This window comes from Melanostigma gelatinosum (assembly GCF_949748355.1).
Source record: "Melanostigma gelatinosum genome assembly, chromosome: 15".
Classification (NCBI taxonomy): Eukaryota; Metazoa; Chordata; class Actinopteri; order Perciformes; family Zoarcidae; genus Melanostigma; species Melanostigma gelatinosum.
The window spans coordinates 5,335,732-5,359,855 of NC_136648.1; the positions used below are offsets into that span (position 1 = coordinate 5,335,732).

At 42.8% G+C, this 24,124-nt stretch overlaps 3 protein-coding genes across 3 annotated transcripts in view; 1 reads left to right on the forward strand and 2 right to left on the reverse strand.

The window, feature by feature from the left end:
* Window positions 1-453: 453 nt before the first annotated feature.
* rpe65a (retinoid isomerohydrolase RPE65 a) lies at window positions 454-3,755 on the forward strand (the record flags this gene model as incomplete). The annotated part of the gene is made up of 13 exons (XM_079285549.1): window positions 454-559; window positions 677-827; window positions 1,056-1,163; window positions 1,356-1,497; window positions 1,580-1,727; window positions 1,906-1,987; window positions 2,068-2,200; window positions 2,292-2,431; window positions 2,796-2,925; window positions 3,012-3,126; window positions 3,229-3,323; window positions 3,402-3,513; window positions 3,610-3,755. The coding sequence occupies 13 exons, from the start codon at window positions 454-456 to the stop codon at window positions 3,753-3,755; spliced, it is 1,608 nt and encodes a 535-aa protein (XP_079141675.1).
* Window positions 3,756-4,962: 1,207 nt separating this feature from the next.
* Window positions 4,963-8,744, reverse strand: LOC306788940 (RING finger protein 11-like). Its single transcript, XM_079284674.1, has 3 exons — window positions 8,110-8,744; window positions 7,573-7,742; window positions 4,963-7,109 (listed from the first exon to the last, which is right to left on the reverse strand). Exons 1-3 carry the CDS (start codon window positions 8,230-8,232, stop codon window positions 6,935-6,937), a joined length of 468 nt encoding a protein of 155 aa, XP_079140800.1. The 5' UTR covers window positions 8,233-8,744; the 3' UTR covers window positions 4,963-6,934.
* Window positions 8,745-10,816: 2,072 nt separating this feature from the next.
* The window catches only part of LOC306789313 (voltage-dependent R-type calcium channel subunit alpha-1E-like), a gene marked incomplete at both ends in the record, with an annotated part of 45,480 nt that continues 32,172 nt past the window's right edge, over window positions 10,817-24,124 (reverse strand). The window contains 28 exons of the mRNA XM_079285202.1: window positions 10,817-11,323; window positions 11,555-11,718; window positions 11,880-12,012; window positions 12,433-12,537; window positions 13,978-14,077; window positions 14,163-14,269; window positions 14,741-14,841; window positions 14,927-15,034; window positions 15,562-15,667; window positions 16,122-16,218; window positions 16,543-16,670; window positions 16,766-16,940; window positions 17,065-17,156; window positions 17,625-17,690; window positions 17,813-17,932; window positions 18,200-18,280; window positions 18,403-18,513; window positions 18,740-18,904; window positions 19,004-19,205; window positions 19,311-19,448; window positions 19,778-19,938; window positions 20,051-20,147; window positions 20,879-20,890; window positions 22,109-22,215; window positions 22,368-22,427; window positions 23,285-23,414; window positions 23,503-23,647; window positions 23,888-24,123. Coding sequence (XP_079141328.1) covers window positions 10,817-11,323; window positions 11,555-11,718; window positions 11,880-12,012; window positions 12,433-12,537; window positions 13,978-14,077; window positions 14,163-14,269; window positions 14,741-14,841; window positions 14,927-15,034; window positions 15,562-15,667; window positions 16,122-16,218; window positions 16,543-16,670; window positions 16,766-16,940; window positions 17,065-17,156; window positions 17,625-17,690; window positions 17,813-17,932; window positions 18,200-18,280; window positions 18,403-18,513; window positions 18,740-18,904; window positions 19,004-19,205; window positions 19,311-19,448; window positions 19,778-19,938; window positions 20,051-20,147; window positions 20,879-20,890; window positions 22,109-22,215; window positions 22,368-22,427; window positions 23,285-23,414; window positions 23,503-23,647; window positions 23,888-24,123 — 3,754 coding nt within the window. The remainder of the gene's footprint in view (window positions 11,324-11,554; window positions 11,719-11,879; window positions 12,013-12,432; window positions 12,538-13,977; window positions 14,078-14,162; window positions 14,270-14,740; window positions 14,842-14,926; window positions 15,035-15,561; window positions 15,668-16,121; window positions 16,219-16,542; window positions 16,671-16,765; window positions 16,941-17,064; window positions 17,157-17,624; window positions 17,691-17,812; window positions 17,933-18,199; window positions 18,281-18,402; window positions 18,514-18,739; window positions 18,905-19,003; window positions 19,206-19,310; window positions 19,449-19,777; window positions 19,939-20,050; window positions 20,148-20,878; window positions 20,891-22,108; window positions 22,216-22,367; window positions 22,428-23,284; window positions 23,415-23,502; window positions 23,648-23,887; window position 24,124) is intronic.

The window sequence follows — 24,124 nt, forward strand, 5'->3', positions numbered from 1 at the left end:
CACATGCATGATTGCAACACATTTGCCAATTCTGCGTGATAGATATTCTCTGCCATAGATCCGCTGTCTTAGGGGCAGCCATTGGGTCACCCAGCAGAGGATATTGGCACAATGGGATTGTTGTTCACGCTGCGACATGATTGGCCAGGAGAAAAGTTTACAGCACAGATTTCCAGTGACCGTGAGGGAGACGAGACAAATAAATACCCCAAATCCACTGGGAGAGAGACGTCCAGTTCAGAAGTGACCAGAGTTAGCTTTGTGTGGTGCCACAACAGGAAGGAAGCATGGTCAGCCGGTGAGTTCCAACTTTAATTTACTTTTTATTCTTTCATCTCATACTGATTTTACGTTTCTTTAACTTGATCCTGTGACTTTTACGCAGTGACGTGAACGGTCAGTGTGTCTGCAGCTTATTAAGCTTAAAGGATTTAGTTGCTGCCGTGTTGGTTGATGTCTTCACTGTTTGATCACAGATTTGAACACCCAGCTGGAGGCTACAAGAAGATGTTTGAGACATGCGAGGAGCTGTCTGAGCCTCTTCCAGCGACAGTCATAGGTATGTTTGCACATTTCTGACAGAAATAGACTGCAGTCAAATAAACATTTGACAGTTTTATAACTTGAGTATCTTTAGAGCCCCAAAATTTGTGTTTTTTATGTTGGTGTTTTGCAGGAAGGATTCCTTCCTTTCTGAAGGGAAGTCTTCTCCGTTTAGGACCTGGGCTTTTTGAGGTTGGAGATGAACCCTTCTATCACCTCTTCGATGGCCAGGCCCTCATGCACAAATTCGACTTCAAGAACGGACAGGTCACCTACTTCCGAAAGTAAGACCTGAAGGAAAGAATACTGTTGTGTTGTGTAATTTTTCAGGCTATTTGTAGTAAAAATCAACCTGCAGACACTTGAGCATGTGTGTGCATCAGGTCTCTATTCTATAATCAAGTCACACGAACATACATCAGCAATATTTTATAAGATAAAAGGCTGTCCATGAATCAATAAAACATTTTTGTGTCGAATGTTTCGGGATGAAATTCTTTTCCTCCTCCTAGGTATATCAAAACAGATGCCTACGTGAGAGCCATCACAGAGAAGCGCGTGGTGATCACTGAGTTTGGCACCTTTGCGTACCCCGATCCCTGCAAAAACATTTTCTCCAGGTGTGTTGCACGTAAAACACTTTAAAACATGAAATACAAATGGGTAATGAGTACTTTAAAGTTAGCATACTTTTCCTTTGGCGGTCTTTCCTCATTAAACTGCTAAATCTGCATTTTTTTTTAAAACTCCAGACTTGTGTTGGCGTCATTTCAGCTCATGATATTACCTTGTAATCATTTTTTTGTGTCCAGGTTTTTCTCTTACTTCAAGGGTGTTGAAGTCACAGACAACTGCCTGGTGAACGTTTACCCTGTTGGTGAGGATTTCTATGCCGTAACAGAAACCAACTACATCACCAAAGTAAACATGGACACCTTGGAGACGCTGAAGAAGGTATATCAATGCAAATATACAGTAGAATTTGAGCTGTAAAACACTTTTTTTCATCAGTGAAATGTCTTTATTGTGTATGCAGGTTGACCTGTGTAACTATGTCAACGTGAACGGGTTGACAGCCCACCCTCACATTGAGAGAGATGGTACAGTGTATAACATTGGAAACTGCATGGGGAAGGGAGCAACGTTGGCCTACAACATTGTCAAGATCCCACCCACACAGAAAGGTTTGGATCAGCGCTGGCATCACCACACATAACAACAACAGTTAAACTCTCCTTAAACCCAGTTCCTTTTTAAAACAAAAAACAAAACAAAAATGTGACCTCTCAAATAAAAGCAAAAAAACGCAATTCGTTTTTTGCTTGCTGAATCAAACATTTTAAAAAGCCTTTTATTTCTTAGATAAGTCTGATCCCATTGAGAAGTCCAAGGTGGTAGTGCAGTTCCCCAGTGCTGAGAGGTTGAAGCCCTCCTATGTGCACAGGTGTGTGTAGACTCCACCATATGTTATCAGTGTTGTCACGGAAAGTCAAAGTTTTGACATTCTCTCCTTCCCAATTTCAGCTTCGGCATGTCAGACAACTACTTTGTCTTCGTGGAGACCCCGGTGAAGATCAACCTGCTGAAATTCCTGAGTGCGTGGAGCATCCGAGGCTCCAACTACATGGACTGTTTTGAGTCCAATGAGAACCAAGGAGTGAGACCTCGCAGTACATTGTCGTCTTTGGTGATTCTAACCCTTGATATTTATCATCGTCGTCTCATGATGCCTCCTCTGTGTTTTACAGACCTTGTTTCACATTGCCAGGAAAGAACCAGGAGAGTACATTGATCACAAGTACAAAGGGGCGGCCATTGGCATGTTCCATCACATCAACACCTATGAGGACCAAGGCTTCATTGTTGTTGACCTCTGTGGATGGAAAGGGTAAATGTTGGACTTTAATTTAAAGGTGCAATATACGAGATTCAGCACATTAACTGTTTGCTAAGTAAAGTTACAGAAGAGTGACTGTTGATAACGCTGTCCCGACCGACAGTGTTTGAGCACCCACCCTCCACGTCCCCCTCCGGTGAACACTGTTAGCTGTCCTCACTTTCGCCGTTGTTTGCACCGTTAGCGCTGTTAGCACCGCTAGCTGCAAGCCGCCTGCTCAGCCGTCGCCATGTTGAGAAACATGGAAGGCAATCGAAATGCTCCCAATCCCGTTTAAAGCACCGTTAAGACTTCCCTGTACATCTTCTGCAGATTTGTTTGACACGAGAGGCATTGCTGTTCATTGTCCGTGCAGTTTCGAGTTTGTTTACAACTACCTCTGGTTGGCCAACCTGAGAGCCAACTGGGAAGAGGTGAAGAAGGCGGCCATGATGGCGCCACAGCCGGAGGTCCGCAGATATGTTATTCCCCTGGACGTCCACAAGGTGAGTCGCCTGTCTTTGCTCGTCAGGACACAAACGGCCCCCTACACAGGTAAAGTCTCATGTCATTTGATCTCATCGCGGTGTAGGAGGAGCAGGGGAAGAACCTCGTCAGCCTGCCGTACACCACAGCCACAGCGACGATGCACGCCGATGGGACCATCTGGCTGGAGCCGGAGGTGCTCTTCTCCGGGCCTCGCCAAGGTGCAAGCACATCCAACAGATTTAACTTACTAAGTCACATTAACATTTGATATACACTGGAAATGTTGTCATTATGTAACCATTTGAATGTGGTTTTTGTAGCTTTTGAGTTCCCTCAGATTAACTACCAGAGGTACGGAGGAAAGAATTACACGTACGCCTACGGCCTGGGTCTCAACCATTTCATACCGGACAGGGTAAGTTAACAAAATACCTTCAACTGGTTAAATGTGTCAAACAAGCCTTTTTTCCTGAACTGACTTTGTTGTGCGTAGATCTGCAAGTTGAATGTGAAGACCAAGGAGACCTGGGTGTGGCAAGAGCCAGACTCCTACCCCTCAGAGCCCCTGTTTGTTCAGACTCCTGATGGGGTAGATGAGGACGATGGTAAGACAAACAGCAATACAAACACAACATATTCAAACCTGACACCCACTGTGGTTTTGAACTTGTTTTCATGATAATCCGTTGCTGCGTCCTCAGGTGTGCTGCTGACCATCGTGGTGGCTCCAGGCTCTCAGAGACCAGGATACCTCCTCATCCTCAACGCCAAGGACATGTCCGAGATCGCCCGAGCAGAAGTGGAGTGCACCATGCCGGTCACCTTTCACGGGATGTACAAACCCTAACGCTGCTTTTCTCAGGGCGTCAACAGCAGCCAGCCATTACCCAGTATTAAAAACAGGATAAATGATGACTAAATGGTTGTGCGGGCTCATTTGACTTGGGCTGTAAAATAAAAATGTAATGTGAACTGATGTGGCGTTTTGATTCTAGTTGCTGGATGTACTCAAATATCGAAACCTGAATTGTCAGCATTGCCTTAATAAAGAAAAACGTTGCCTCAGATGAATATTTCATGCTTGGAAAAATAAACCTGTCAACATGAAAACATGTGGTTGTTAGTAATAAGCTACTAATTACTAAGTAGCCCAGTGAACTTGGGTTCAATCCTCTTTACTGGTTTTTAACATGAATACTGAATTCCTTCCATCTGCCGACCATGTGCTCAGATTTTGGGGATTAAAATAACCCGATGCACATTAATGATGCTTTGTAATACCTTTAAACAAGCAGGCATTTATCTTGATATATCATAGACCAATTAACACAAAAATAATCCTTTCGCCTAAATTCTTGAGATATTTGCAGAGATTTAATATGTTGCCACACAAAACCTCATTATGTTTGCATCTGAACAAGTGACCTTCTCGTGTCCGAATCTCATGCCGATCTTGCAACACAGCAAAGCTGATTAATTGTGTCGCTGCATAATCTGAGAAAAGAAAGAACAAAAGGGCATGTTGCAATCCATTATTCTTTTTAAGTGCATATGATGGATGTGTGGCCCTTATATACACAATGTCACGAGTCCACATAAAGCACATTTCATACGTGAGATCCATATGCATAAACAAGGCATCCGTTTGGTTTGAATGGTTTCTACAATTCCACTCGAAATAAAAAACGCTCCATTGGACTCACGTGTTTGCTCCCCAGCTGATGCAAGGCGAGGCAACAAAGCATCAAACATTACTAATATGGCTTTGGCTCGCTTGCTCCATCAGTCAAACGGAGAACCCTGATTATTTCGCCACGTTTTACACTCCACTGCCAGATTTTAGGATTGCATTAATGAAAAGCTCAAAGGAATTTCCAATGGTGTACTCTGTGCTCTGCCCCGTTGCACACATTTAGTCCACTTGACTGATGTGAACATGTTTATATCTTATTTCTTAATTAAACAATAAGAAAGCTATCATTTTTTTATCTTTATTTCTTTTTTACATGATGGCTTTCTAGCCTTCCAAAAAGAAAGAAATAAAACGAGATCACAGGACATCATTTTCAGAATAAACTTAATATGAAAAACACAGCAAAGGAAAAGATTAATGAAAGTCTCTGTTGTGACTATCACACGATAAAAGAAGTCTCTCATACTCTGAAATTCATTTGGGACAGAGGTTTGCACAGTCAGGCTCAAACCAGTGAGTTATTGACTTACTGTCCTAAATACAAAGTGGAATTTACACAAATGTAACAAAAACAATAAAACACAGGAAACAGAAAAATACAGCCACACTTTCACCAAACGATGCCACAAATCAAAAGGAAATGTTTGCAACTACTGCTACAGTGAATGGAAATAAGGAAACTATGATTGTGGAATAAAACAAAAAATAATGTGACAAAGAAAATGACTTTGTACTAATGTGGATTCAAAATCTAAGAGTTTCAAGTCTGCTTCAAATTTAGCCTCTTTTTTCCCCCTTAAAGGAGCAGTTCAACATTTTTGAAAAATGCTTCTTAGCTGTGATGAGCAGATTGATACCGTCGTCATGTCTGTACGCCAAGTAAGCTAGATGAGGGAGGCTATTAGCTTAGCATAAAGACTGGAAGCAGGGGGAAACAGCTAGCTTAGCCCTCCAAAGTAAAAAATAAAAAAGCCTACCAGCACTCTTTAGTTCATGATCAACATATTATATCTTGTAAAATGGTGTATTGAACACTTTACTCCCAGTTACCGGAGAGACGCTTGCTTTTTTTAACCACGCCTTCACTTACATTTCTGAGGACGCAGCTTCGGAGCCATGCTAGCAGTTTACCCCGGCTTAGTCTTTATGCTGTGCTAAACTAATCCCCTCCTTGCTCCAGGAGAACCTCAACGCACATAATCAGAGTGACGTCTTCTTGTGTCAAAATGTCTCCTTTAAACCGCAGCAAGCCTCTGTCCCTTTATTTCCACACAAAAACACACAAGAATGAAAAGTCAAGCGGAACAAAGTGGAGGCTCATACTACTGAATCACAGATTTCATGAACTTCAGGTTTACCTCGATGTGATAAGTGACTACTGACAGCTTTGACAATACCTTTTCAGTTATATAACTTTTGCATCTCAGAAAATGAAGGAATGAAGTATTGACAGTGCAAGGTTATAAGGTACATATATTAATATATTGTTTAGATACTGTCCTATAAGTAAAGTGCAAATCTCTGGATCAGATGAAAAGTGTGTGCAAGCATTTTCTAATTTTTGACTGACCCTGCCCATGCACCAATGAGCCCTTTACTTTGGCTGCCAGCTACTTTAAAACACCGCCTCGAGGAACGCTCCCGTCAGACGTCACATTCCCTTCGACTCAAAGCATTTTCTTTAAAGTCCGGCCATTTGGAGCAGCCGAACATCACGTCGCCTTGATCTCCTGTAGGTGTACATTTATCTTTGTTTGTAATCCGAACAAGCTGGAGAGCGATTTCTTCTGTATTTTCTAACACCAACAGTGTAAACGTATGCTGTTTATTCCCATGCCTCTGAGCGCATGTTCAGAGATCACTCTGTTGAGGAAGTCTTACTGTTGCCACAGAAAGCTTCAAATTGAATCCAACAGATTTCTAGCAACAACTCGTAGCATTTTGGTCGATCACCTGTTGACCTTATTATCCATTTTAATGATGACTAACTGGGAATGAACTGGGGTCAATTTGGGGGGGGGGGGGGGGGGGGGACGCCACTGAGACCGGCTCAAGTGGAAATGCAGTCATCAAACAGCTCACACGCACACACACACACACACACACACACACAGTCATGCAGGGTCGCCTGTAAACAGTTTGTGTAACTGATGTTTAAGACCAGCTTATTATTTAGACCAGAGGACATGGAGGGCCAACATTTGGGTGGCAAATTTTGAATTTTTCAAAGTGCAAGAAAAGTTAACTTTTTTTTTTTTAGCTCCTCTCACTCTACCAGAGGGCCGTTGTTGGGTGTGTGTTTGATCTAAGCTTTAAGGAGGAGGGGTGAAAGATCAGTTGGTCTCGTCGTAGGTGGAGAGCAGGGCAGCATCCACGGGCTCCATGCAGGAGGGGCAGGTGAAGGACCTCATCAGCCAGTCGTCTATACAGTCCATGTGGTAGATGTGCATACACGGCAGGAATCGGATGGGGTCCCCAAAAACAAAATCCAGCATACAGATCACGCATCTGAAAACAGAGGGAAATACGAGCTTGAATACACACAAGTAGATACTGTACAGTTGGAAAATATGTTCATAGCTAATTAAACATTTAACTCAATAAAAAGCCAACTATTCTCTGGTTCCAGCTTCTTAAAGCTGATTATCTATTCAATTGAATTTCAATTCAATTTGATTTTATAGCCCAAAATCGAAAATTGGCCTCAGAGTGCTTTCTATTTTTTGTCTTTATTTTTTTTTATCAGTTGGAATTATGTTACATATTGTTACCATGGCATTATGTAGACTGATATCGCAGCTGATATCACATGGACCATATGTCATATCATAGCACCCTTATTTACGATTAAATATTAGTCATACATTTTAGACTGTCACAAAAGAGATACTGAAGTCAGGAGTACAAAAAAACACGATGTCTGAATTCGTCAAAATTGCTCAGAACCTCCCTCTGTGTCAACATCACTCACTCTCTGATCTTCTTCTCTGAGCCGTCCTTCCCTCCATCGTAAACACCCTTCGGGAGGTGGTGGATGAGGCCAATGCGCTGAGCTATGCGGATCTGCTCCTCCTCTGTCAGCTGGGTGGCCAGGCGGGCCTGACTAGGTGTGGGGTGGTACATGGGCATGTGAGCCTGCTCCTGGTTACAGACAAAAGAGAAACAAAAACACAATCACCTCCTGTACAAAGTAAACAAGACTGGTGAGGCTCTGTGTGGGGACAAGATGAAAGATAAAGCAGCTGTCAGGTCTGGATATACTTGACAGGTCAGTTAATGATGATTACTCTGAAACCAGTTTGTTTACTCTGGTGTTACCTGACTAGACTGAACTCGAGGCAGAAAAATATATGAAACACGGGACACATACAGATTTTCACAAACATTACCTACTGCATATGGACATTTAACGAACACTATCTTATAACACCTTGTCCTTCGTGTGCCAGAAACTTTTCTTTTCTTAAATGAAACACCCTGGGAGTTGTTGGTAACGTTAGACTCTGACCTGGTACGGAGGAGGAGGCTCCAGGTCCGGGTCTGTCCCCTCGCCGAAACTCGCCCTGTCTGACTGGGACTCGTGAAGCAGAGAGATGTCATCTGATGTGGGAGACTTGAGACAGTTGCCCATGTCTTCGTGTCTCCAGCCCGGTCCTGCCCAACGTTAAAAATCTGATCTCTCTCTCTCTCTTGCTAAAGTTGCTCTCGGTAGCTAATGATAGTTTTGTCCAATATATCCCTCTGATCATTAACTAACGTTAGTAGTTCAACTACACATTGCTAAATATACCATGTACATTATTCTAAAACATCTCCATCAACGTTAAATGTTAAAGCTGTCGACACCAGTTTCTCTTGGTGAACACAGGGACCTCCAGCTGAAAAACAAAACAAAGAAATCCGGTGCTAACAACAAGTAGCCTAGCTAGCTACTTTTTTCGCTAGCCAGCTGGACGACTTCCGTGTCGCTCATTCCTTTGAAATAATCACGATTTCTACAAACTATCTACTTCAGCAGCAGCTGTGGCTGTTACACTGAGCGGCCTGAGCTTTGTACAGTAGCGACATCGCCGCCGTTGAACTTTGCGAGTAATATTAAACAGTTCGCTTCCTTGCTAGCCCTTTCTTCAACCGGAGGACATGTTATCGGTCGGTTGGATATGACGTCCGGGTGTGATTCTGCGCTGCGATTGGATGATTCCCCTCTACGTAGTTCTGACAGTGAGCTGAAGTCCCACCCCTTTCAGTCATGAACATAAATTAAAAAGATTGATAAAGAACAGAATTAGTCAATAATTCATAATTACTCTATCGATGAATAGATTATTGTAAAACATAGATTTTCTTCATACTTTTATTGCAAAAATATTTTTCAACACTATAGGCACAATTTGAATCAGTTTGTTTTAGATGTAATTGTTTTTTAAATGTAATATATACACAGCATATGGCATTCTGTGGTAAAACAAGCAAATAGACACAAAAAAACTTTTTTTTATCACATTATAGGATATATATACTGTTGTAATATGGTATGTATTATATTACATGCTATATCATATTTAATTGAATCTAATTGACAAAAAGTCTTCTGGGGAAGAATGCATGAAGCACAGGCTGGAGTCTCCTACGCAGACGTAGAGGTTTAAACAGAGGCACTAAGTGAAAACACCTGTGTGGGTGAAGCATAAAATCAATTTAAAGAAATGTGTCAGTTTATAACACGAGTTCAGATGTCATAATAAAGGTGTGATCAGTGTTAACAACTAATAAGAATAGTAAATCAAGGATATACATTTTAATAAAGTTTCTGTGTGAATTTACTGCTTCAATTTCACATCTATTAAGGTTTTTGATGTTTTCCCATGCTTCATATTTAAATTAAATAAAGGACATTCAATAACAGTGGCAGCTTGAGGACACCTTTATTTGTATATACAGCTATTGTACACATAAAAACCCACAAAGTATTTGCATTCCAGGTACTTATGATACAAATCTCCATGTTTTTGGTTACGTGAGTTTCACAGAATTGGCCTTCTTCAGGCAAAAAAACAACCAAAAACACAAACCTTAAAATGAACATTTTCAAAGATTCCTTTTCCTTTAAAGCTCATCAGCTGACACTGTGTATTGTACTTTTTTCTCTCTAAATATTTCAAACAGCATAATTCCTCTGTACATTATTAGTAAGTTAGATAAAGTAATGTTAATTTGTGAAACAAATGTGTCATGGGGTGTCTAGAGTGTTTCTACAGTCATCGTCTGCAATGGTTCGTACAATATTCACAAGGAAGAAAAAGGTGAAAAACGATGAAAGATCATTTTGCATCAGTTCACAGTAAAATTACACGCCCAGTAATTCTCAAAATTAAATGGTACATATGATTGTCGGGAAAGTCTCATTTAAAGGGTGTAGACTGGTAGAAATAAAAGTAACACGACAATTTTGCAGGATCATTTTAAAGGTCTGAAGTTTGTTGGAGGCTTGATTAACAAATAAGCATCTTTCTCCACGTTGTTCTATAACTGTATTCATTTCTCACAACTTATGTTCAATTCAAAAAAGTTAAATAACGAGGGAAATCAAGCAGTTTTTTCCCCTGCACATTCATTCATACTGTAAAAAAAATCCAGCATTATTGAGTTTTTCTTATTAGTATCCACATTGTCTGGTAAAGTATCCGATTGCCTCTTCGTCATGGCTTGTTGTATTGATCTGGTCTAATAAATGGCAATGGTGTGATGATCACGACGTATTTACAAAATCATCAATTTTTAAGAAAATGTAGTTACATATTCACACACCCCACAGATAAATACTGTTAAGAGCAACACTGAATCTTTTAGAAACATCTTCAGAAATGAAAATACCTATCGACACAAATGACGTAATTTGATCCATTCATTTATTTTCTGCATCCCACAACTATTTGAGATGTGTTATTACTCTCTATCATCAAGTACATATCAGGAAATAGACCTTATTTATTGTCATTCTGTGTGAATTGGCAAGTACAGTTTCAGGAAGTATTGTTCTTTTTGTTTTCATTCGTTTTGGGTTCACATCTTATCAAACATCCAGAGGGCTCGCGGCCTCGAAGCACTGATGCAAAAAGAGTCACATTGACCTTCACTACATTGTCGTACAGCGCCTTCTAATGCCTCTCTGGGATTCCTCCTCCTCCTCCTCCTCCACGCTGTGCGTCCTGTCCCTAGCACCGGTCGTCCTCCTCTGTGTCACTGAGAGGATCACAGCCCGCCACAGAGGTCGTCTGCACCAGGCGCTTACGAAAGTGTCCGTTGGGGACCTGCCAGCCGGTCCGCAAGCGAGGCCGGGCCGAGCTGACGGTGTTTGAGCGTCCCAGGCTGCAGGCCATAGCCGCCTCGAAGGTCAACGTCTCCATGGGGCCGGAGGGGTCTGGGCTGTGGTCGCCGTCTTGGGAGGCCAGGAACGGCTCGGAGGGGTAGCGTCGAAGTGGGGACGGGTCTTGGTCTGCGTCGCCCCGCCTCTCGCCTGCGACCCCCTCTTGGGTCTTCCATTTGGGCTTGCTCCACCTCACGGTCTCTGGGCTGCCTTGCTCATCGTCGTCCTCGCCGACGGAGGGGTGTAGCGGGGAGTAGGAGATGTGGGGGCGAGAGCGGGCCTGTGGTGCGGGTCGTCGGCCGCTGGGGGTGCTGGACTCTGAGGTGGAGGGCACCGGACTGTCCGAGCTGTTGCCCTGGAGCCGAGAATAAAGACAAAACGGAACAAACAAGACTTATTGGATCTTCTTTTCCAGGACATCCAGCAACTTAAACTTAAAAGGGCACTGCAGCAAATTAGAAATGGAGGGGGACATTTGCTGATTCAATTTCAATTTCACTTTTAAGTGTGTCGTGTTGTTAATTTGTGCCTTTGTTGCTGTTCAAGACCGTGAATCGGCTAGTTGGACAGAGCTGCTCTGACCCACCTGTTTATCTTGGGTGCGTGCTCTCTCTGCACTAGAAGACCGTGAGGGCTGCAAACTTCTCTCTTCTGAGTTACAACGAGACGCGTTTGGAGAAAGGAGGTGACAGCGCTCCTTAGATCGCCCACGCTCCTTGTCGCCCTGCTTCCGGTGCTCTGAGCGGGAAACTAGAGGGAAGACATTCAGCAGAGGAGACAACATGAATTAAGGCATTGCCAGTGCACCAGTGTTCCATGTTTGCCCATGGTGGGATGACCAATTAAACACTTTATACCATACGCAGTATTACGCACACAAGCCGGTGTGATTACAGGTGAGCGGGACTCACCAGCAGCCTTGTAGCTTTTGTGACGAGGTCGATAAACTCTCTCCGGACTTTTGTCCTCCTCCCAAAGACCGTTGACCCGCTGATCGGCAACAGTGGAGGCTGAACGTTTCATGGAGCCACTTGCAACCTCCGTCTGTTTATATGTGAAAACACACACAAAACAAAAACAGACAAACATGAAAGCACAGGGAACATGCTGGGATTACACGCGGATCATTTAATGCAGGAGCAGGAGGACCATTGCGGAGAGCTTTTTAAAAACAGAACATGCTTCAGTTAGTGCAAAAATAACGTGCATCTAACAGACTATTTTGGATTAGTTTCCTCTATTCTCGAGAAGAGAGAGAGCTCAAGGTTAGAAGGCATCAGCATTCAAAGATCGCCCCATGTTAACAATTCTTTGAACCTTAATCAGACTCCCAAAGTAGCAAAAGACAAGCCAAAACTCAGATTTAACTTCTCGGCATCACACAAGGAACTTTGGCGTTAAGAGCCCATGCAGCCACTGACGTCCTCGAGTTCCAGCACAGAGGCCGTGTCATGGAAGATGTACCTGCGACTCTACAGCCAGACGGGGCATGGAAGAGGCCCGCACACACAGACCCCTCCCTAGTGGGAGCTCCTGTGGGGCTTCAATCCCCCTACTGCACTCGCCCACCTAGGTGAGTACAGAAACAAGAGAGGAGGGCAAGGAGAGACACCAATCAGACTCGCCCCCCGACAGGACTGCCCTTTAGATACGGAGGTCCAGCTCAACTGAGAGGAGGGCACACAAGCCATTTCAAAACTGAGGGTCATCTATCGTAGACATCGCCATCCAATCAGAAGCCATTCCAGCCAAAAACGGACAGATTAACAACTGGCGACGGGGAGACTGACTTCAAGGAGGAATAGAAACAGTGGAGAAGACAAGCGAGAATAGACAATAAACAAAACAGATCACAGGGAAAGATGAAGTCCATACTTCAGCTTGGAAGTTCATTCAGTCATGCGCGTTCAGGGCTTAATAGCTACACAAACATGAGCCAGACGACATCTGTCTAAAGGGACGAACACATTCCTCTGCAAGAACAAACACTAATATGTGCGTTTTTCATAATCATTTCAGATCATTCATCGAGCAAGCGACGTAGACCAGTAAAACCAGACAGTATAGACACAGCAAAACAACGACAAGTTTGACAATCTGCCTTTGCTGTTCCAACCTCCAGAGGACGAAAAGACACGAGAACAGAGAGCAGCGAGGCCGTGCTCTGCAAGGCACGGAGACAAGTCACAGTTTGAATGATGTATGAAACGTTTTGCTCTGTGAGTTACAATATGTGCTCTGAGACAGTGTTTCCAACCTGGGGACCCCCTCTTAGGGATCACAAGATTACTCTTGCAACAGTGCAACACACACCGGCGGCATATGACGTGTGAAAACACACAGACATCCATTGTTTTCTACGCAAGCCTGCTGACTGGTAGGCTCGACACATCCTAGCTCACCCCTGACAACTTCTGTTGTCTTGTATAGTACGTTATCGTATGTTAAGGGCTTCAACTGAGGCGACACTACTTGGCGCCAAAGATTTGCACTTAAGTCAGCGATTCTGGTAAACGTATACGGTCCCTCCAGAAGTACCGTCCTTCTTGCTCCCAATGCATTGCTCTTCATACATCCGTGGACTTGTTCCTGCACCAGCACCAACAGTTGCTGATTGGTATTAATGGTGTTGTGTCCCGGTCCGAGCCACTTTGTTTGTTTCCTATTTACAGAGCCAGGGCTTTTTTTTCAGTTCACTCACAGAACAGACAGTTAACGGACCAACGAGGAGATCTTCGCTGAATTTAACAAAAAGCATATTGGATTAGAATCACTGACTGCATATTTAAATGAATAACAAGATAATAAAGAAGAAAAAAACATATTTCTACTCTTCAACATGATCTTCTGGAACTTGACCTCCAAAAACTATTCAAGAAACTGAAAAGGAAAATTGCTGTTTCAGTTAACTGGCCACAACCTCTCCACATAGCTGTGACAGGTCCACAGTGATTTGTTAAGAACCGCTGCCCTCAGACGTCGTAGGCTCATGTTGATCCTCTTTCTTACCGGATTCTGCTGCTGAGGAGCATCAGTGTCGGAGTTTATGGGCTGCAAAAACAGTTCCTGAGGTGAGATGGGGCTCAAAGCCACAAAGCCTCCCCTGGTCCTGTATTGGAGAGAAACAGTCAACAGGCTCATGAATGAATATACGAGTACAAGCATAACAGATGAGCGCATGAGCGCAGACTCACAGGGCTGAACCCGCGCTGTGGGCCATCATCGGCAGCGTCTGGGTGTTGGACAGAATGTCCTCCGGGAGCGTGGAGGCATCCAGACTCTTGAACATTAAGCTACTCTTCTGAAATGAGAGAAACAAAAACAAATCAAACGGAGGTCAGAGGGCTTCATTCTGATTTCATTTTCATTTTGTTCAGGCCCAAATTTAAGAAGGTCAAAGAGGACCCCGAAGACAAGACAATGAAGTCATTCCTTCCTCTTTGTGAAGAGTTATGTTTGGAAGTTGAAGAAATATGGGCAACTGGGATGGAACTTGATTCTTGATTTGCTAGACTGCAATTCTTCCAAAGTTTTTCCTTTTTCCATATATCTTTTTTCCTTCTTCTTCATCTTAAAAGGTAAGGTCATATCATAGCTTATCATTTAGAGTTTCTCTATGTTGTTGATCAAATTGTGCGTTAAATGAAATTATAATAGATCACAAGTCATTATCGACACGGTTGTCTTACTACTTACCGAATTTACGTACCTCTTTTCTTTGAATACATGATTATAAAACAGGGTGAAGAAGATGATAACATGCAGAGCTGACCTGAGCTTCAAGTTGTTGCCTGAGCTTCTTGGCTTTGTTCAGTTTGAAGTAGTCCATTATCATCATGGAAGCGTAGATCTTCCCCACCGTCATGTCCGTATCTGTGAGGGCAGACACGCCACATTAACTGCTGCTGCTCGTCTCTCAGCATTACATCGAGTATTTCCTCCTTACTGAGAGCCAGACCTTTGTTGATCGGCACCAGGAGGTCCAAGTTCTTCTGGGACAGATAAGGCCAAATGATACTGATCTCTTTCTGCAGTTCACCATCCAGAGCGATACGGTCCTCACCGCCTGAAGCAAACATCCACATTCAGCCGCAAATAGAATGAGTTACACTGTCAGTTCACTGAAGGTGAACGATTCGTCGATCAATCGATAAGTTAATTGATGTCATTTTTCAAGAATAGAAACCAAACATGTGAAATGTAATCATTCACAACATCACATGTGAAATGTCTCACTTCACATGTGATGTTGTGATTTCACATAAGCCAAATTTTACGTTTTAAAATTACGTGTTTCTAACTAAAAACTACAAAACTATTAACGAACAACTTTCTCAGCTGTGATGATTTGCTGCACGTTCGTCTCATATGACATCAACAGATCTGTTTTTAGTTGTGGATTGTTGGTCGGACAAAACAAACAATTTGACGTCTTCTTTGACATTTTCCCAATTCAAGTTCTCTTTCGAGACCAACTTTTTTTTGATTCTTATGAAAAAAATGTATTCACAAAAAAACGAGAATGAAAATAATCCTTGGCTGAACGCTTAAATGCTACATCACAATCTGGACGCGCTAATTCATGAGTCGGACCTCTGGCTATTTTGACGTCCAAAGCTGTGCGGATGAGCGACATCAGGGTGGAGGTGAAGTGGACGCTCATGTCCTCGTCCACAGGCATGTTCATCAACACCAACCTCTGAGAGACAATGAGGGACGGGGAGAAGAAGACAGAAGGAGATTCATTTAATCACTTCAGTGAACATTTCCAGCAACAAATACCACCCCAGATTATTTAGTTTTAGAAAATTTGAAATGACTCCTCAGAGATTTCCAGTTTTACTCCACATACTGAAAAACACATCTGCATTAGTGATTTTAATTCATTCAGAATTTCTCTCCAATCAACATCAACTGAGCAACTTCTGTAAATGTTCAGACAATAATCTGTATTTGGCTTTAACCATAAAGTTTTTAATTCAACTTCAGTTTTATGACCTTTGACTTGATAGACACTCTGTTGGAATGTTCCCTTAAATCCACCTTATTTACAAGTTGTATTGCTCTTTTCTGTATATACAGTATGAAGAATTTAGGATTTTACCTGAGGTTTCATCTAACCCTGAAGAAAAAAGTGATAATGTTGTCAGTACCTTGTAGGCGATCTTGGCAGGGCATTTTTTGCCCAGGCCCAGGGGCGGTGACATGTGTGTTAGCATCTCATACATGGCAGTGTAGTGGATACGACCACTTCAGAGGGAAAGGTGAGGGGAGGCACAGAGAAACAGAAGGTGGAGAGGTTCATGAACAGTGGCATAAAACACAGATCTAACACAGATGAAGAGAAGTTCCAATTTTAAGATCTTGTGCTGTGGCATTTGAGATTTTAAGAGCAATGTTGGCTTTTTCTATCACAGTGAACTCTAGATGCTCTTTTGGAAACATGATGGCTCATTGCACTGAAAATGTGCTTTGACGGCCCTCTGCTGGAGAAAGACAGAACATGACTGTTGATCAGGTCTGCTTGAGTTTAAATAAAACATAAACGCAGCAGTAATAAGATCCAAGTCTCACCACGCCAGACGATCATACTCCCCCCAGATGCGAACAAACTCGTCCAGGTGATGGGGACCCAGGATTGAGGAGTCTCGCGTCAGGTACTCAAAGTTATCCATGATCACAGCCACAAACAGATTTAGCATCTGCAAAAGAGACATACAGAAGAAAAGCACTGCGTAAAGACAGCAGAGGAATTGACAAATATATAACGCGAGTGTCATTTTGGTGGAGCCCTGACCAGGAACGAGCTGAAGAAGATGAATGAGACGAAGTAGCAGTATGCAAAGTCAGTCCCGCAGCCTCCCTCGTGATCTGGAGACGTGGTGAGTGGGGAGATGGACGAGTCCGGTTCACACTCCCGACCCGACAGACACGAAAGCATTATCTCCTGCCAGGACTCCCCTGTAGCACTCCTGGGGGTTTAAACACAAAGCAACACCTAATTGACATCAAATTCAGACCCATTTTCTCGAAGTGAACGAGAATGAATTAGAACCGAAAGCATCGAGGCTTGAAGGGTACTTTTGATGAGCCCACCTGAAGAGCAGCATCAGCGCACTGAAAAAGTTCTTAAAATTGTTGTGTTGATTGATGTGACTCTCATCATTCAGCTTGATGTTTCCAAACACCTGCAGAGAACCGGTTGTGTTTATTCCATTGGAACTCAATTACATTACATATATTAAAAAAATGTCCAAGTAAAACAATCAGGAACTTAATATAAACAATATTAAGAAAATAATCCACCAAATAGCTTATAAATATAAAAAAAATACAAAAACATCTGTAAAATAAATTTTTTATTGCTTCTTATATTTCTGTTATATTTATTGTGTCATATTTTAAATGCCTTTTTTGTATTTACTATTAATTTTCTTTCTTTTATTGAGCCTCCCAGCAAAAGCATTTTACTTGATTGTCCCTGTATAACCGGAGTGACAATAAATGTCTTCAAACTCAAATGTGTATATTCAGTCACATAGTCTGCATTTGTTTCTTAAAAAGTAAAAGTAGTGCAGAAGTCCTGTACATAACCCGAAGTTAGACTTCCACATTCTGTCTGTTATGTTATTTGTGACATATTAGTGAAAGGATACCTGCATTCCAATGATGGCGTATATGAAGAAAAGCATAGCGATGAGAAGACAGACATAAGGAAGAGCCTGTTGGAGAAGAGACGGCAAAGACAAAACTCGTCATCAATAAAAGTTGTATTGCTTTAAAAGCATCATTATGATCCTCGTGCGAGGAACCAAAGTGATAAGAAATAAGTGAAATGTCCAACCTTGAATGACTGAACAAAGGTCCACAGCAGGATACGGATGGTGTAGCCCTGCCTCAGCAGCTTGATCAACCTGGCTGTTCGGAAAAGCTTCAAGAAACTCATGTTGATTGTGTTCACGGACTGATGCATGAATGGTTGGAGAGAAAGAGAGGGAGGGGGGGAGAGAGAGAGAGAGAGAGAGAGGCAGACAGAAGGGAGAGACAGGATGTAAAACACAGATGGCGGCATTCATCACAACATGACTTAAGTTTTGTCTGGAAGCGGGGATCGTAACACGCGAGGGGAACTTGGAAAGAAAGGATGCTGCTTTTAATGCTAGATATTTGTGTGTTTTATTTCAAGGGTCGCAACATTGTGAAAACGAATGGTGTCTTGGCAGAGTCTTACCTGCAAATCCACAATTATCTCGGAGATGCTGCCAATAACAGTGATGAAATCAAAAATATTCCAAGTATCTCGAAAGTAGTTCTGCGGCAAAAAGAAAAATCTTTCAAGTAATTTGACTCAACACAGACAAATTCTTTGTCAGTGGAGCGAGGTGTGATTTAAATAGCTTCCGTCTTTGATTGATCTCTTGAGTAAAAACTCACCACCAAGCCGAATGCCATGATCTTGAGGATGCACTCCATGGAGAAGAGGACGGTGAAGGCCGAGTTGAGGTGTTTTAGGACCATGTCGTAGGCTGTCGGGGCCGAGTGGTACTGAAGGAAAAGATAACTTTGAGTTGACTGACAGACATGACAAGTGCATCATGCTGGACTTACATGTTTCAGACTGTATAAACGTTGCTTACTTCCCAATTCCGCCAAGCATTATTCAAGACATATCAGAAGTTTTGGAACACCGATACATGCAAACATGACGAACAAAGATCCTTTAAAGTCTCTACTGTTGCCATCTTGCATCCTGCTGTACGCAGAGCTTTACCTTCATCATCAGGACCACAGTGTTGAGAGCGATCATGATGAGCACCGTGTACTCAAAAGAGGGCGATGCCACAAAGTGCCACAGTCTGTACTGGAACGTCTGTCTGTTCTGCGGCATGTAGCGGGTCATCGGCTTGGCGCTGATGGTAAAGTCGATGCAAGCCCTCTGATGGGCAGAAACAGAACAAAACAGACGTGAATGAATATGTGTGAATGTAACTGTGTGTGTGTGGTGTGTCTGCATATGTTCTTCATCGCGACACACCTCGTTCTTCTCCAGAGTGCACTCCTGAATCATCTTGTCGCCCTGCTCCTGGAAGGTGATGATGATCAAAGCCACAAAGATGTTGACGAAGAAGAACGGAAAGACCACGAAGTAGACCACGTAGAAAACGGACATCTCCATGCGGTTCCCCCGACTCGGCCCCATGCTCTCCTCTGTGACGTCGGTGGAGTGCTGCAGGACTCTGGCAGGAAGGAAAGACGGGAGAGAAGAGATGTCATTTGTCTATTGTTGGGCTGTTCAGGCCAAAATCTTTTAATTCACTTATTTCAAGCAACAAGCCACTTACTGAGGCCACCCCTCTCCAGTGGAGACGGTGAATAGTGTGAGGAGGGCCCAGCAGACGTTGTCGTAGTGAAACTCGTGTCTCTTCCACTCTCTCCTCTTCACCTCCTTCTTGTCTCTGCTGTAGTCAATGTAGTAGCCACTGTAGGGAGCAGATTAATTCACCGATTGAACCAGCACTTTGCATGCAGAGAAAGGCATTGAAGCTTTTGTGAGGTGAAAGTACAAATTTGAGATACTTACATCCAGCGATATAATATACGTTATTCTGAAATGGGCCATTCTGCCAAATGAGTATGTTAACGTTTGGTACTTTAAAGTATATTTTGATCCTAATATTTTTCAACTCAAGCAGAATTTTGAATGCAGGACTTTTACTTTTACAGAATATTTCTACTCTGAGGTATGACTTCTTTTACTCCAGTAATAGTTTTGTGTTCCTCTTCCACTGGTTTGGATGAATCCACTTACTGGCATTCCTTCTCTGAATTCATGGAGCTGTCAGTGCAGTAGAAGAACTTCCCCTTGAAGAGCTGCACGGCAATGACAGCAAAGATGAACATGAAGAGCTGGTACACGATGAGGATGTTGAAGACGTTCTTCAGAGATGTGACCACGCAGTCGAAAACAGCCTGTGGAGAAGGATGACAAGAGAGATGGCAAAGCAAGCACAATGTGTCAGACATCTGTGAAACAACACCCGAAACCCCAAATACTGGCGAGTGTTTGCAGATGTTACCAAACCTTGAGTTTGGGAAGCCTCTTGATGGTTTTAAGAGGACGAAGGACCCTCAAAACTCTGAGGGACTTTATTGTCTTGATGTCTCTGCCTTTGTTGTTTCTGTTGACGTTGTAAAAACAGCACTTCGGAAAAACAGTTGTACCCTCAAACTAGCGTACATAGACATATGGCATAGACACATTCAAAACGGTGAAAAAGAAAAACGCACTGAAAGTAAAATGTCAATGCATGTGCATCTCAAAAGGCACAATGAAACACATAATTTCACCCTGAGTGTGTTTGCACGGAGCCCAGCAGGTGTCGAGCTTTTGACAATTTGTGCAAGTTCTACCCTTGAAATAATTATCTGTGGAAAGCAATTAGTTCACTTGCATTTATAATGTGTCCTCCAATCATGAAATGATGCCTTAAAATGATATTAAATAGGATTTAATTATCGGTCATAAGGACTGCCCTCACATAACTGAATTTACTCCGTCAAGGACAGAGCGTTAAATGACAGAATTCATACAATATGTACTTTAAACACACAAATTTGAACATTGTGTGAGTGTCGTAAAGTTTTGAGTTTCAACTGAGATATGTGGACGCATTTTGTGCACCACAATGTGTTCCAGTTTATGAAATATTGGATTATACTTTATTAATAACGCTGCAAAAATGAAAACGTTTCCCCTGACACCTGTCAGGCTCTGTAGTTTGGTGAGATTTAGAAGACACAACAAACAACAAAAACACAGTGAATAAAACCACACAGGTGAAAATAAGAAGACAATTATATGAGAAGCTTATGGGAGACGTTCACATTTAGTGTGACTGAATTTTTTTACCCCATCACATTCCTGGAAGCCCCAACAGTGACAAAATCCACAGGAACAACAGAGACAAATTGAGGCATAAAGAGAGATACACCGTGAGCAAAGCTCGGAGCATCACAGCTACATTCACAACAGAGAAATTAACATACAATACGATCCTCAGTACAACAAAAGGCACAAAAAGGTTAGTAAGTCATCTGAGACACTCATGGGAAATAGAGATGCAACGATTTTCTTGGCGGATTCCGATTTTTTAAAAGTCTGATCTGCGGATTTTTGCGGATTTTTTATTTTCTCTGCAAGAACTAACATTGACTGCAAAGCTCCAAATCTTCTTTTTTTTTTTACCACCATTAAGTACAATAATTACAACCGTCCTGAAGTCAGTGTCAGTGTAAATATTTTACTTTTACCTTGTTATTGTCATCTATCGTGATTATTTGCATAAAAACCCACAGTTCAAATGTTTTCAATATAAGGGAAACATCTCTTATTCTTATTCGATTGTACATTTTCATATTTCACATTTCAAAATGATGTCTTGTATTTGTGTTTACTGTCACACACCAATCACCAGGCCAAATTGCAATAAATCCGCCCAATAGTCATTTCCCCTGAATAATGCTTGAAGGCATCATAATAACCTGCGATAGCATTGGCTCCATGATAAGCAGGACGAGACTCACTGTGTTCACTGTGATTACTCTGATCAGCATACATGGGAATGAATTACAATAGAAGAAATGTCTGATGAGGTTCGTTGTGTTGTTAAGGTTGTTCCTCCATGGCTGATTTTGGACTTAGTAGTTGTGACAAATTGCGAGCTTTCTGTCTTCTTCGTGTGACGTTACTGTCTGTGTCGCTGTGTAGAGAGAAAACTGATCGGCCAGTTCAACCGGCAGCCAATCGATCGATGCATCTCTAACGGCAACGTCCACGAAAATAAATATCATAACGGCTTTTTAGCTTCACTCTCCACCCGTGTGTAAACAGAGGACACAGACATCTCGTTTCCTCTTGTTGTAGGACAAAAGCGACGCTCAAATCTGAGTTAAACGTTTCACAGGACCATGCATGCCTCCACATTTGCCGTTTTTTAAAAGCTACAATGCAACATTTCTTTGCCGCAAAAGGCGTCTTTGAGGGGAAGGTCTTTTATAACAACACAGTCCGCTCAGCAAATGATTTGCTGCAGTGAGTCAGTCATTAGTCATCGGCGGGCAGCACTATATAGTGACTCACGTTAGAGCAAAGGCAATCAGAGCTCCCACCACCACAATGAAGTCCAGGATGTTCCACATGTCTCGGAAATAAGAGCCATCGTGCAGAATGAGACCCTGGTCTATCATCTGGAGGACGAACAACACACCCACAAGGACACATAAAGCGAAGAGATTAAATACGCACAGGGAGCAAAACACCTCGGAGTACATCGAGAGTACGTTAAAGAATTTAAAGTGTGATTGGTCTCATCGAAGTGGAGAACAAGTGTTTCACCCACCTTGATGATCATTTCAAAGGTGAACACTCCAGTGAAGACGTAATCAAAATAACGGAGGGCCTGGATCATTTACAAACAGAAGAAATACATTTTATTGAGCAAAAACGACTTTTCTGATGGTGCATATCCAAATAGTCTGTCACTCACTAATTCTGTGACGTAAGTACTGCATAATAATTTCCTTTGTATAAATCATCAGCACAACGTATTGGTTTGTGCAAAACAGCAAAATATAAACGTTACAAAGAGGATCTAACATATATTTCTGGAGCCAACCACAGTTTATTTCAGTGTTTTTGCAGCTGTGAGCAGCTCCTCCATTTTATTTGTACATTGTGTCCTGTATGGATTTTCAGGGGGTGTTATTAAGTTACTCTTTAAGTTCTTCTGACCTCCTTCAAGAGCAGCACAGATGTCGAGCTAGGGTCTGTGCTGAAACAAAAAGCCATCCCATCGTTGGGAAATGACTGGCAGCCGAGCACGTGGCTGGTGTGGACTACTCTTGACACGTTCTGTGACACAAAGTTGCGAAAAACAAACTGCGCAGCTATTTCCCAGGAAAATCTGCCGATTCTCATCTTGCGTGTGTGTGAAACCGAATGTGTTGCGACACATTGTTGCTGACAGTGTTGCGTCAACTTGAGATCAAACAGTAAACCTGAAAGCTAAACTCTGAGATTTTCATTCATTCTATTTCCGTGAAGAATTGCTTCCTTGAGGAGAAACGTGTGTCGCAGAACGAGTGTACATCGAGTGGCATTGGTCAGCGTAACACCATCAGATCACTCTGTTGCTATTACTTCAGACATCCACTGCTTCTTTAAGGCGGCAGTACCATTCAAATGTATTATCCTTCATCCAAACGTAGATCATGCATACAACTACAGACACATAAGAAGGATGTATGCTGATCTCACCTTGTTTCTGTCTGAATTGGTACACACGGGGTCCTCAGCAGCCAGAGCAATGCTGCTCGCCACGATCACGAGGAGGATGGTCATCTCAAAGTAGCGCATAGTGACCACATAGTGACAGATCCTCCTGATACTGCGGATCAGCAGAGGGAGAAGATCTTTAGTTTTGGTTGATGACACGTTTTTCAAAGAAAGATTTTGTGGATTTTGCAGCATCTTACGGGTTGGAGGCTTTGAAGATGAACATGCTATCCGGAGCTGCAGGTTTGGGAGGAATTGGGGGTTCCTCATCCTCGTACTCATCCTCCGTCTCGTCCTCTTTGTCTGTCTCTTCAGAACGGTATGCCTCCAACTCTTTACTGGTCACTAAAACCCAGACAGAGGTGCAAGAGGAGAGAACTAAATGCGTCAGCTGTGCATGGACAGCTATGATGAAGAAAGAACAACGTGAGTCACCGGCACAATGGATTCATGAAAATAAAATAAAAGACTGTGGAACTCTTAGCAGATGTCAAACACCCACACACGGTGATCCTGACACTAAATCCCACTTTACGATGCACAGTAAAAGAGCGTGACTGCAGTGGGAAGTGATCAGAGCGCTACCTGTCATGGGCGTGAGCTCCAGCAGCGGCTGCGCGGACATTTCGATGGCCACGCTTGCCGCCAGGTTGGACTTGTCCCGTTTGATGGAGACGGAGCGGCTCTCAGACTCGATGGCCGTCACGGTAAACTCTGTGGCCTCTAAGGCGGGCTCCACGGGGTCTGCGTGCCCGCCTTCGCCCTGCTCGGACCAGGTGCAGTCCAGCAGCTGCTCACACTGAGGAGGATCAGGAATGTCTC

Bases quoted from the DNA above. Each gene is read 5' to 3' on its own strand.
- LOC306788940 (XM_079284674.1), bottom strand. From the start codon at position 8,232: ATGGGCAACTGTCTCAAGTCTCCCACATCAGATGACATCTCTCTGCTT. The intron at 7,743-8,109 runs GTCAGAGTCTAA...GTCTGTAACCAG, and splicing joins AGCCTCCTCCTCCGTACCAG to GAGCAGGCTCACATGCCCAT. The intron at 7,110-7,572 runs GTGAGTGATGTT...CTCTGTTTTCAG, and splicing joins TCAGAGAAGAAGATCAGAGA to ATGCGTGATCTGTATGCTGG.